A 12,291-nucleotide genomic window follows, 5' to 3' on the forward strand; every position below is an offset into this window, starting at 1 on the left:
GGTTTTTGTGTAAAACTTATGAAGAACTGTTTATAACATTGGAAACCATTACTAGTGGAACCCTAGCTTGAAGTAAGAGCCTCCAATATCACAACTGGCAGTGTCAGATACACTGAGATCCCAAATTCCTTTGAACAAAAGTAAGAGCTAAATGCTACATTAGTTAAAATAAAAAACAGGAATTTCATTGAACTTTATTAGTACAGACTGTTTGAGAAATGTTTATAAAAATCAAATATCAAAAATAGTTTCTTACTACCCTCTCCCATTTAAAACTGCAAAAGACTTATCAGCATAACTACAGCTAGAAGCTTATCCCAAGCTAGGTGACAGTGGGGACTGTTTATAATCCAAAATGATGGTGGGGACTGTTTATAATCCAAAATGATGATGGGGACTGTTCATAATCCAAGATGACGGTGGGGACTGTTTATAATCCAAGATGATGGTGGGGACTGTTTATAATCCAAAATGATGGTGGGGACTGTTCATAATCCAAGATGACGGTGGGGACTGTTTATAATCCAAGATGATGGTGGGGACTGTGTATAATCCAAGATGATGGTGGGGACTATGTATAAGCCAAGCACTCAGGATTGCTAAGGCAGGAAGAACGTGTCTTCTGTCATCCCCACTGTGACTGTCCCACTGTGTGTCTCAGCACACCATCATCACTGCTCCAGTCAAGGCCACCTCCCACCTTCCACCACACACAAGCATGCCACGCATGTGACCGCCACAGCACACTAACCCTGACACACAAGCATGCCACGCATGTGACCACCACAGCACACTAACTCTGGGGGCCGTTCATAGTCTACTATTTTTTTGGGGGGGATGTTATCTAACAATCAAACTACTGATCACTTTGATGAGAACTCTAGATTAAGAACAGATGGATTTTGTGTTCTTTAATAGCATTGGCAAACATTTATGCATTACAGATTTTTTTTATTATAAATTACTTAGGTTTGTTTTTCTTTACCCTAGATGTTTAGGCATTATATTCTTTTACATTGTAGGGATGTAGGAGATTATGTTAACTATGAATTTTGTTGGAAGTAGTAAAGATAGTGCTATAAAGTATTTGTTATTTTTAAAAGAGGACGAAAAGGATTGAGAGCTACTGCTTGGAAGAAAGAATGTCCACTAGCCAGAGAGCACATTTTTGAGGAAACTAGGTATTTAGTTATATAGCAGTGCAGAAGTAACAGCGCACCTTATGGTCCCACCCTAAAGAACAGCTAAATCTGCTTACAGAAGCTGATAAAGGCCCTTGATTCAGAGTGTTAAAGTGGTTCCAATAAGAAAAATCCCTTATATCAGGTAGTCTACCTTGAGGGTTAACATTCAACAGCACTGTATTATAAGATGACAGTGCTAGAAAAATTGGATTTCTACCTGCAGAATATTTGTTTATATATTTTTTATATTGTAAAAAAAAAAATCCAAAATGAATCAAAGACCTAACTTAAAGCCCGAGACACTGAAACTTTTAAAAAGAACACCAACAGCACACAGACTAAGCCCAAGTATCAACAGATGGGAGGGACTACATGAAAGGAAAAGTTCCTCTACACCAAAGGACACAATCAGCAGAGTTAACACAGTCCACACAATGAGGGTGGGCATGGGCATCTTCAGCTACAGTTCAGACAAGGAACTGACAACTGGAACTTATAAAGAATTGCAGAAATTGAATACTATGGGAAAAAACCCTGCCAATCAAGAAATGGGTAAATTAACTGAAAAGACAATTTTCAAAAAAGAAATATAAGTGGCGATAGTTATCTTTAAAAAGTGTTTAATATCCCTAGCAATCAGGGAAATGCAAACCAAAACTACTGTGAAGTCAAGTGGTAGTAGTGTATGCCTTTAATTCTAACACTTAAGGAGGCGGAGGCAGAGGCAGGAGGCAGGAGGCAGGAGGAGGCAGGAGGCAGAGGCAGAGGCGGCAGAGGCAGAGGCAGAGGCAGAGGCGCAGAGAGGCAGAGGCGCAGAGAGGCAGAGGCGCAGAGAGGCAGAGGCGCAGAGAGAGGCAGAGGCGCAGAGAGAGGCAGAGGCGCAGAGAGAGGCAGAGGCGCAGAGAGAGGCAGAGGCGCAGAGAGGCAGAGGCGCAGAGAGAGGCAGAGGCGCAGAGAGGCAGAGGGGCAGAGAGGCAGAGGGGCAGAGAGGCAGAGGCAGAGGCAGATCTGTGTGAGTTCAAGACCAGCCTGGTCTACAGAGTGAGTTCGTGAGCTACAAAGAAAAATCCTGTCTCGAAAAATCAGATAGATGGATGGATGGATGGACGGATGGACGGACGGACAGGCAGGCAGGCAGGCAGACAGACAGACAGGTATGCTTGAGATACCACTTTACCCTAATCAAAATGTCTGTAAACAAATCTGACAACACGAGTTGGAAAGGCTGTCAAGAGTTCATGGGAGTAGTGTAAATTAATACTGCCACTGTGGAAATCATGCAGTGTCTGTAGGAAGTGCTTTGTGTTCTTATTTTTTGGTTGTGAGCCTAGCCTTTAATGGCTGAGCCATCTCTCCAGCCCTCCTTTGTGTTCCTAGTAATTTCTCTGGAGTTTCTCCTGCAGACTGTCTTAACATCTGCTATTCCTGCTGAGGGGAGCACTATGTATATTTGCGATCATAAAGTATTTTGCAGGAAAATGGATGGATTTAGAATGCATAATATTGAGGTCATATAGATTAGAAAGAAAAATAATCACATGTTCACTCTCATATAGAGATTCCAGCCAATAATATATGTATATAGATAAACAAATGTATACTAGGTACAGTATAACATGACGAAAAGAAGACAAAATGCTCATTTTACGGGATAAGGAAGGGCTGAATGCAGGCAATGGACATGAATTATAAAGGAAGATACAAAGTTACATTGTTTTCCTAGTTCTGCCTGTCATGGATGGTTTTGTTGGTTTGGTGGTGGGTAAGTACATAAAATATATTCATTCATGAAAGTGTAAAATCTAATGTGAAGCTCCAAAGCTTCCATTCCAAATGCCTACTCCAACAGTATGGAAATTCACTGAGTTTTGTAGACTTTGGGTCTGGTTAATTTTGATATAGAATTTTTTTTTTTTTAATTTACAAGTCGTTGTAAATAAATTTTTAAGTGAAAGTTGATGTAATGATATGATCTGACATCATCATTTGGAATTCTGGTGCATCTGTTTTTCTTTGTTGATTTAAATAGCCCCATGATATGCTTACACAACTTACAGGTGCCAGTTGGGCCTGCTCTTCAGTGAAGTCAGAGTGGTGCTTGGCCTGCTTACTGGGACAGCTCAGAGAGGTAGCATGCTGTGAAAATGGGGGAAGGAAAACAATGACAGACAATGGAGGTGAAAAGGACAGCTCTCCCAGTCATGCACAAAGAAAAACGGATCATTGAAATAACATAAATAGCAATGAAAAAATAGCAATAAAAAATGCATGCAATTACCTTACCGTTTATTCTTTTAGGCCAAAATTAGAAAGAAAATTAAAAACCAGCTGATCCGCCTAATCATTAACAATTTAAGAACAGCCTTATTTCACTTGTAGACAATCCAGCTACCAGAAAGCCGGGGCAGCCGTGTGATGTACAGAAGTAGTCTATACTAATGAGCCTTTCCTGGCTCTGGACACTGCCATACTCTAGTCTCCTACCACTGTTAACTATCCCTCAAAACTGTGCTACGTCTCCAGTACCTTTCTCTTTTCCCTCTTTCCTTACAAAGGAAATCACATCTCAACCAGCAAAGTGCATTCTGTACTAAATTCAAATCCCCAACTACCCGTTCACATTTTATAATAAATAGCCCTTCTCCAAAGCTAAGCTTCTTCAGTATATCTGACATTGAAATGCATCAACCCACTAGGGTAAGGAAGGGGCAAAAAAATGTTCAACTCCTCTTGCTAACCTGCCTTTTGCCCCTTGTTTCTGTTCTGCCAAAGTTCCTGACTCTAGACTTGGCAGTTGGGCCACTTCCTAGCTACCCATTAGCTCCTCATTTCTCTGCACATCTTTCCACTCAAAGATGTCAGCCTTTGAGTTGTAAAGCATTCTGTATTTAGTCTTTCAAGCGATTAATGACCTTGTCTGTGTGCTGTGTTTGTGTATGCTTACATAGGTCACATGCTGATGTCTTCCTCAATAATGCTCCCCCATATTTGGCAAGACCTGGACTAAACTGGAGCTCACTGATTTGGCAACACTGGCTGGCTACTAAGCCCCTGGGATCTACAATCGCTGCCCTCAGCACTGGGGTACAGACCTGTATCATCAGGCAGGCCCAGCTTTTACATGGATGCCATGGATCTGAACCCAGGCTCTCATGCTTTCATAGCAAACACTTAACTCATTGAGCTATCATCTCTCCAGTCCCTGTTGATAACACGTTATCCTTGGCAATCCAGTGTGATGCCTAGGCACTGAGTATCAGTACGGTTTTTAAGTAGCTACTTCTGCTTTGTCTTCATGCCATATGGTCTGTCAGATTAAGACTCTTCACTTTTCTATGTACTACTCATCAAACTTGTTCTATAACACTATTTCAGTTACTAGACCAAAGATGTCTATAAATTCTATATGGTTAATGTTGTTCTCAGAACTAGAAATGGTAGTAGCCATGACAAAATGAAAAAGGTCATGACTAATGCAGCCAACTCTCAAATAGCTTAGAGGTATTGTTGTAAAAAATACAACAAAAGAAGTAAAAGGTAAATGTTCTAGACATAACAGGACAGATACACATCTTAACTCAGAGACTGTGGCAGCACAGACAAGGCCTGCATGGGTTTAAGTTAGATGGGGTCCCAGCACTAAGAGGGGGAAGTAGTCAGGGGTCCTGTCCCTAAATAAGCTATCTGCAATTGATATTCTCTGGCAAAGGAAAAATCAGTTTTGTCCATTGAAGTCTCAGAGTATAGTAACCATACCTCAAGGCAGGTCCTGTGCCCAGCAGGCCAAAACAAACTCAGTGGTATTTTTGTAGACTTTCTGACCCATTTGCTTTGTTTGATGGACATTTTTGTTATTAGTCTTTAGCTTATTTTGATTTTTGTTTTTGTGAGTTTTTTTGGGGTATATGTGTGTATATTTCTTGGTTTTTATTGTTATTTTTGTTTAAGGCAGAGAGAATGGGTAAGGAGGATTTGGAAGGAATTGGGGGAAGGCAAACAATCAAAATGTATTCTATAAAAATTTTTTAAAGAATATTTTTAAGAATTGGATTTGTCAGCGTAGAGGGATGCAATTAAAACAGGTAGCCTGCAGACTCTACTGTGGGGCTCTCCAAAAGTCAAGAGGCTGCAGTGATATTAAGGAAGTGTTTTGACTTTCTTTCCAAATCCCACTAAAATAAAAATAAAGAATTTAAAAAGATGTCAAAGTTATAAGCAGACAAGGAGTTTCTCAAAGATACAAAGTATGTCTGTGTAGTAACCAACTTGAAAGGCCCAATGACTGCTGATTGCTGCTCCAGCTGGGAGAGCAGAACAGCGCCTGGCTTTGTGTCACGTGACTCTAGTGCTGAGTCAAAAGCAGCAGTAGTAACAAGCGAGACTGCACAGCTTTAGAAACCCTGATTTGAGAGAGCAGTCACTCCCTCGAGTTCCTTCTTCCCCTGCCCATCAGCAGTGTTCTCATGTTCACTGACACTCACTCATAGGCTCCCACAGGCCAGAGCACTGCTCGAGATGAGCTCCACCCAGTTCTGCAACCTTAGGCACGTCATCTTCAGAGTCCATGCTGTCACGTTAAATGACAGGTAGTAGTGTGGGAAAGACACCACATTTTAAGGACAGAAATGACCAAGGCTTGTGAAAACATCACATTGCACAGGAAGCAGTAATATCTTACAGCAATGAATGTTAAGTCTAAGGCCCTCCAGGACATGTTCTTACTCATTACAGAGCTATACCATATACAAGAAAGTTAGGGCCCAGGTCTTAGAATGTTCTTCATGATACTCTTCCTGTTCTGTTTGCATTTACTAATCTAGGGGGTGATTTTAAAATAAACAGTAATACCTGGTGACCTTTCTGAACAATCATTTTCTTTTTCATGCTGGAGGTTGAATGCAGAGTATTGTGTATGCTATGTAAGTAATGTACCACTGGGCTACATCTCGGGCCCTACCTAGAAATACTTTATAACCAATCTTCTATTCTGTTTTGTTTGAAATAGTGTTTTACCCTTCAGCCAGGCTGAAGAACTCATATTTATTCTCCCGCTCTAGCCATCTATAATTAATCTTAATTCAGTATGTTCCCAAGAAAAAGATGTCAGGAAAAGGAAAACCCAAGGTTATTTTTCCTGAAAAGGGCTCCAGTTTGCTATTAATTTTTTACCTGGAGATAAAATTCTCAAATGGGAATGATTTTATCTTTCACTGGTGTGTAATGATGTTTACAATGGAAGGGAGCCACTGAGTAGAGAGTAGGGTGCTGCAAGGATCCTACAATACCCAGGGTTTGTGTTGAGAAATCCAAAGGAGCTGATGAGAAGGAATCCCATATCCAAGCCTGTTCTCCTCCCTAACAGCTGCCAGGCATGCTTCATGCCAGAGACAGGCAGAATCATCTCTGCAGAGGGTTAGTGGTCTGAGGGAAAGACATAAATAATCCTAAATAAGAGACTGGGAGGAAAATGAAGTTTAACAGGAAAGAAGTTAATAGAATATCAGTTCTGTTCAAGCTAAACAAAACTGAATCAACTGTTGTAAGAGTTGAAATGATAAACATAGTGAAAATGAAGGGTTTTGTTTGCTTCGTCTTTTTTTGTTTTGTTTTAAAAAAGCAATGTGCTGTGCCTTACAAGAAAGTATCTTATTTGTAGGGTTTTGCAGCAAACTTCAAGTGTACAGTCACTGTAATAAAAGAACTGAGTGTTCTGGGAGGGATGGGGGTTTAGATCAGTGGTAGAGTGTGTGCGTACTTGCCTTGCACATGTACGGGCCTGGGCTTGATCTCTAACCCCCCCCCCCCCCCACACACACACATAAAAAGAAGGAGGAGGAGGAAGAGGAAGAAGGGAAGGAAATAGAGAACAATAACTAAATGTGGACAGGAGTAGAGAAGTAAGGGAGGTGTCTAAGGAAGGCTGTCCTGGAACTCACTCTATAGACCAGGCTGGCCTTGACCTCAGAGATCTGCTTCCCTCTGCCTCCTAAGTGAGGGGATTAAGAGCGTGTGCCACCACTGCCCAGCTTATACTGGATTTTTTTTGGACCCAATGCTGTGGGTTCTGTTGGAGGCACATTGTCTTGCTTGTTCATACTGTGTGTTTTTATGATGAGGTTTAAGGTATAGTCCTGCCTTTCAACATCAGTACCTAATATACACAGCGGGGTTTAATGAGATGGAGGTAAATGTTATAAGAACCACTGGAGAGAGGGCTCAGTGGTTAAGAGCACTGGCTGCTATTCCAGAGGTCCTGAGTTTGACTCCTAGCAACCACATGGTGGCTCACAACCATCTGTAATGGGATCTGGTGCCCTCTTCTGGCCTGTACGTAGAACACTGTAAACATAATAAATCTTAAAAAAAAAAAAAAAAAAAAAAAGAGCCAACTCCAAGAATAGAAAGTGCTTATTTCTGGGAGCAGAATATGACATGTGTATGGTAAAAAATATTTAATAAGTCTGAAAGAAGTATTTAATTCCATGTATGAAAAGCTAATTATAATTTCCAAAGTTGTATTTGATTCTGAGAGTATTTGATACATGGGTTTTGGATCTAATGAGCTCATCTCAGTATTTTCTATTTGAATCACAACACTATATCATGAAAAAAGAATATTGAAGCAAGCTATTAAACCATTTTCTAGAAATCACTCTGGAAAGGTAAGAGGAGGCCAGATAAAATTTTAGACCATTCCTAATTTACCTATCAAACGTCATATGGAAAATATTATATTAAACACTACACCACCAAATATTGTTACCTTTGCCCATGGGTATTTAATGTGTTTCCTGAGAGCTGGGGCTTTTCACTTTATATTCTCTTACACTGTTTGAACTTTAGTGATTGGTATTTTACAGACAGAAAAACAGAGGGACAAGACAGGCAGTCTAGTAATTAGTTCAGATCTCTTCTCATGCATTTTGATGTAACTCAAAATAAATGGACAGAAAGGAAGTAACAATACACAAGACAAAGAAGAAAAAAAACACATCTCTAGTAAATACTGCTTACTTAAATCTCAGCAGGCAAATCTGGCAGGCATGAACTGAAACACCAAGGAGCTGGTGCTAAACAAGGCACAAAGGCCACAAAGTAAATAGACATTGGGTTTCCTCATAAAGTAGCAACTGATTTTCAACTTCTTTATAGAATACATAATGTAGACAAGATCCATCTTTAATAACTGAGAGTTTCTTCTTTAGGCTTATATAATTGTGTACTGCTTTTTTGCACCTGCTTGTTTGTCTCTAAATCACAATGGCCGAGTGCTTCTTTTTGAGCTCCATAGTACCTAAAACAATGCTAAGCAGTTGGGTAAATACCCAGAATTAACCTAAATAATTAAATTAGTTGGGCAGGAGTCTAATAGCAAAAATTTCAAGTGTCTTTGTAATTCTTTCAATAGTGCTTCACAGTATCTCATATTAGTGGTAATAACGCACGTATTCTTTTACTTTGTACTAGAGTTGTAAATACAAGTTCATTGGAAAAGCTGACATTGTTCTGCTCCATTCATTTTCTTTCTTGTTCCTACCATACAACAGAATTGCTATCTTCTTGATGTGAAGAAATCAAGAGGGAAACCTCTTTCTTTTGTTAAATATATTATCACAAATCCATGTCCCAAGACACTCAGGAAAATGCCATCTTCCATCACCTATATATTGTGAGTCTCTGAACCATCTCTGAGGAAAAGAGGAAGGAATATCAAGTTGAGACTGAATAACTCACCTGAGTTCCATGGGTACCAAATGACAAAGACAATGTCAAATGACAAATGACAAATGTTCTGGAGCCCAGCTTCCTTTCTACTGTGTCACACTAACTAACCCTTTGACAACAGAATGGAGCAAGCTCTAGGCAGCGAATCTCAGCAGACTACAATGAAGATTTCCATGGCCTATGGCTCACTTTAGTCATGTTAAAAACAATTATCAGCTTACTATTTATGCTTTTACAATTCATAATTCCTTTTTTAATCACATGGAATAGCTGGCATTAATTTAAGGGATCCTAACAAGTCAAAAGACAAAAAGAAAAATGTAAGCCTCTTCTAATTCATCCTGTGACACTGCTATGTCTGGTGGTATACTTATTTTGTGGGCTTATTTAGCTGAGGAGTTCTTTTAATAAATTTTAAATGTTAAAGAAGAAAGTCAATTAAAACAAAACAAAACAGAGCCATTTCTCTGTATTTTAAGGTTAAAACAACGGAAGAATTTTCTCTATTTACCTCAGTAATTGGCTTTCCCTGGTGTGCTGTCAAATCCAGTTCTTGAGGGCGTGTGACTTTGTCAATATCCAGAGAATCCATGCTGGAGGCCGCAGAAGTGATGCTCGACCGGGAGGAGTTGCTAACGGAGCGCACTTCGGCGTCACTCACGGTGCCTGCTGATGCGGTCCTTCTGTGCTGGTTTGTTGCGGGAGGCTTAGCATCTTCTACTGCAGACTGCTGAGCAGCCTCGTCCATGCTCAAGGAAGCCTGTTCTAACTGTGCAGTGATGTCATCCAGGGAGTAGTTAGCATGCGGAGGCCTAGTTGTTCTAGTAGAGGAAGATGACACTCCTCTCAGGGTACCATGTTTTGATGTATGTCGGCTAGCAGGTAGCTTCTGAGCAACTTTGGGTTCTGTGACTTGGCGCTTACTATTTCCTGAGCCAACACTGCTGAGCTCCTGCTCTATAGAGCAGAGATCGGCCATCAGGGCGTCCAGATCCACAGTCTCACCCTGATTCAGAGCTTCTGCAGAGAAGACAAAAGTTTCAGAACACAGTCAAAATCTATACATCCTATTATAAATTAGTCACAGGCAGTGGAAAAAAGCAAAACGATACATTTTATTGAACTAAAATCAATCAAATAAAGTACTTAGCAGGCTTTGTTTTAAGTCCTGAGAGAATTTTTAGAAGCAAATAGCCTATCCTTTAAGATCTCTGATAAGGAAAATAAAGTTGTAAGTTTAAAGACAAAATACTGAAAACACCTTGTACTATTCCATGGGTTTATCCCAATTTCTCAAGTAACTTTGGTCTACTGTGCTGGCTCGACACAAATGAGAGTTATCTGAAAGGAGGAAACCTTGATTGAGAAAACACCTTCCTAAGACTGGCTGTACGGCATTTTCTTAATTAGTGATTGGTAGGGGAGGATCCAGTCCATTGTGGGTGGTGCTATCCCTGGGCTGGCAGTCCTGGCCTTCCTAAGTAAACAGGCTGAACAAGCCAGGGGAAGCAAACCAGTAAGCAGCACCCTCTATGCCTATTTCAGCACCTGCCTCCAGGTTCCTGCTGTTTAGGTTCCTGTCCTCATTTCCTTCAGTGAATAAAGTATAAGCCAAATAAACCTTTGCTTCCCGATTTGCTTCCCGATTTGCTTCCCGATTTGCTTCTGGTTATGTTGTTCCATCACAGAAATAGAAACCCATAGACAACTACTAATACGGTCAGTATCCAGATAGATATAGTTATTACCAAAAAAGAGAAAGAACAGGCTGGAGAGATGGCTCAGCGGTTAAGAGCACTGACTGCTCTTCCTGAGGTCCTGAGTTCAATCCCAGCAACCACATGGTGGTTCACAACCATCTGTAATGGGATCAGATGCCCTCTTCTGGTGTGTCTGAAGACAGTGTACTCATCATATAGAAAATGAATAAATAAAATCTTTTAAAAAATTAATTAAAAAAAAGAAAGAACGGCATACAGAGGAAAGTCTAAAAAATTAGAGCATTTATTGCAAACACTATGAAGTGACTAGGTACATTAAATACAAGTCACACAGGCTGAGTTTTAAATTATTAGGAAAAAATTTCTTTAGACTTTAACCCAGTCAGAAAATAATACAATCAGATTCCTGTAGGCTTTCTCCTTAGCATGCATAGAATCAGGTATTAAATATATGACAAGAAAACCATGTTATGTTCTAGTTTCTTTTTCTGTGATTAATCTGAATATGCATAAGTTAACTCAAAATGAAGAGATGGCTCAATAGCTAAAAGCATGTATCAGAGAACCTGAGTTTGACTCCTAGCACCTGCATTAGATGGTTCACAACCACCTCTAACCATTACTTCAAGATTATCTGATACTTTTGGCCTCTGCAGGGACCTGCACTCATGTGTATACCTATACACACACACGAACACACACACAGAATTTTTAAAAAGAAAAACAACTCAGTCAAATTACATATATAATTTTATACTGTTTGACAGTTAGAATTGCATTTCTAATATTCTTATGTTTAGAACTTTACTTAATTAAATCTTACCATTCAAGTTGTATATGGAGAAACGGTAAGAAAAGTTGGCCATATTTGTTTCCTGGCGAAGAGGAGATCTTTTCACTGGTTCTTTGGGCTTGTCAGAATCCAAACTCTTTAAAAAGAAAGTTTAACAAGTCATATTATTGTGGGCTCTCATTACACAAAAAGATGAATGAACTGTCATACTGTCTTAGAGCCTCTATTGCTATGATGAAAACACCATGACCAAAGAGCAAGTTAGAGAGGAAAGGGTTTATTCAGCTTACATTTCCACATGACTGTTTGTCATCTAAAGAACAGGACAGGAACTCAGCCAGGGTAAGAACCTGGAAGCAGGAGCTGATGCAGAGGCCATGGATGGCTGCTGCTTACTTGCTTGCTCCTCGTGGCTTGCTCAGCCTGCTTTCTTATAGACTCCAGGACCACCTGCCCAGGACAGCACCTCCCACAATGGGCTGGACCCTCCCCTACCAATCACTGAATAGTAACATGCCCTACAGGCTTGTTTACAGTCCATCTTATGAAAATGAAAGCCTTTTCTTGAGATTTCCTCCTCTCAGATGACTTTCTCTTGTGTCAAGTTGACATAAAACTATCCAACACACATATTAGAAAAGCTTAAGTTTCTTCTAAATGATAGCCCCAAGGAAAAACCTAATTGGTTTTCATTAGTTATCTAATTTCTAAATTTTACTTACTTTTATTACACCATGGACTCAAAACTGTCACAGTTCAGGGTAAGTATCTTTTCAAATATATCCTTTGTCAATGACTTCATTATACATAAGTTCACTATGAAATAATTTAAGTATCTGACTATGGACATGGTAAAGAACCATGAAGA

General features: G+C 39.9%; 2 protein-coding genes across 17 annotated transcripts in view; one reads left to right on the plus strand and one right to left on the minus strand.

Moving 5' to 3' along the window:
• Positions 1 to 12,291, plus strand: part of Abi2 (abl-interactor 2) — a 169,559-nt gene that overhangs the window by 114,630 nt on the left and 42,638 nt on the right. The gene's annotated exons all lie outside the window — the stretch shown is intronic.
• The window catches only part of Raph1 (Ras association (RalGDS/AF-6) and pleckstrin homology domains 1), an 86,903-nt gene that overhangs the window by 38,430 nt on the left and 36,182 nt on the right, over positions 1 to 12,291 (minus strand). For 9 of the 13 annotated variants that reach the window (XR_005488933.2, XM_063267381.1, XM_039083870.2 and 6 more), the window contains 3 exons: positions 11,454 to 11,559; positions 9,421 to 9,929; positions 3,240 to 3,320 (listed from right to left, as the gene is read on the minus strand). Coding sequence is in view for 12 of the 13 variants with exons in the window: in XM_063267381.1 (XP_063123451.1) it covers positions 3,240 to 3,320; positions 9,421 to 9,929; positions 11,454 to 11,559 (696 nt within the window). In the remaining variant the exon portion in view is untranslated. The remainder of the gene's footprint in view (positions 1 to 3,239; positions 3,321 to 9,420; positions 9,930 to 11,453; positions 11,560 to 12,291) is intronic. The other 4 variants (XM_063267382.1, XM_039083863.2, XM_063267380.1 and 1 more) reach the window with 1 other exon arrangement.

Source organism: Rattus norvegicus, chromosome 9 (genome assembly GCF_036323735.1).
Source record: "Rattus norvegicus strain BN/NHsdMcwi chromosome 9, GRCr8, whole genome shotgun sequence".
Classification (NCBI taxonomy): Eukaryota; Metazoa; Chordata; class Mammalia; order Rodentia; family Muridae; genus Rattus; species Rattus norvegicus.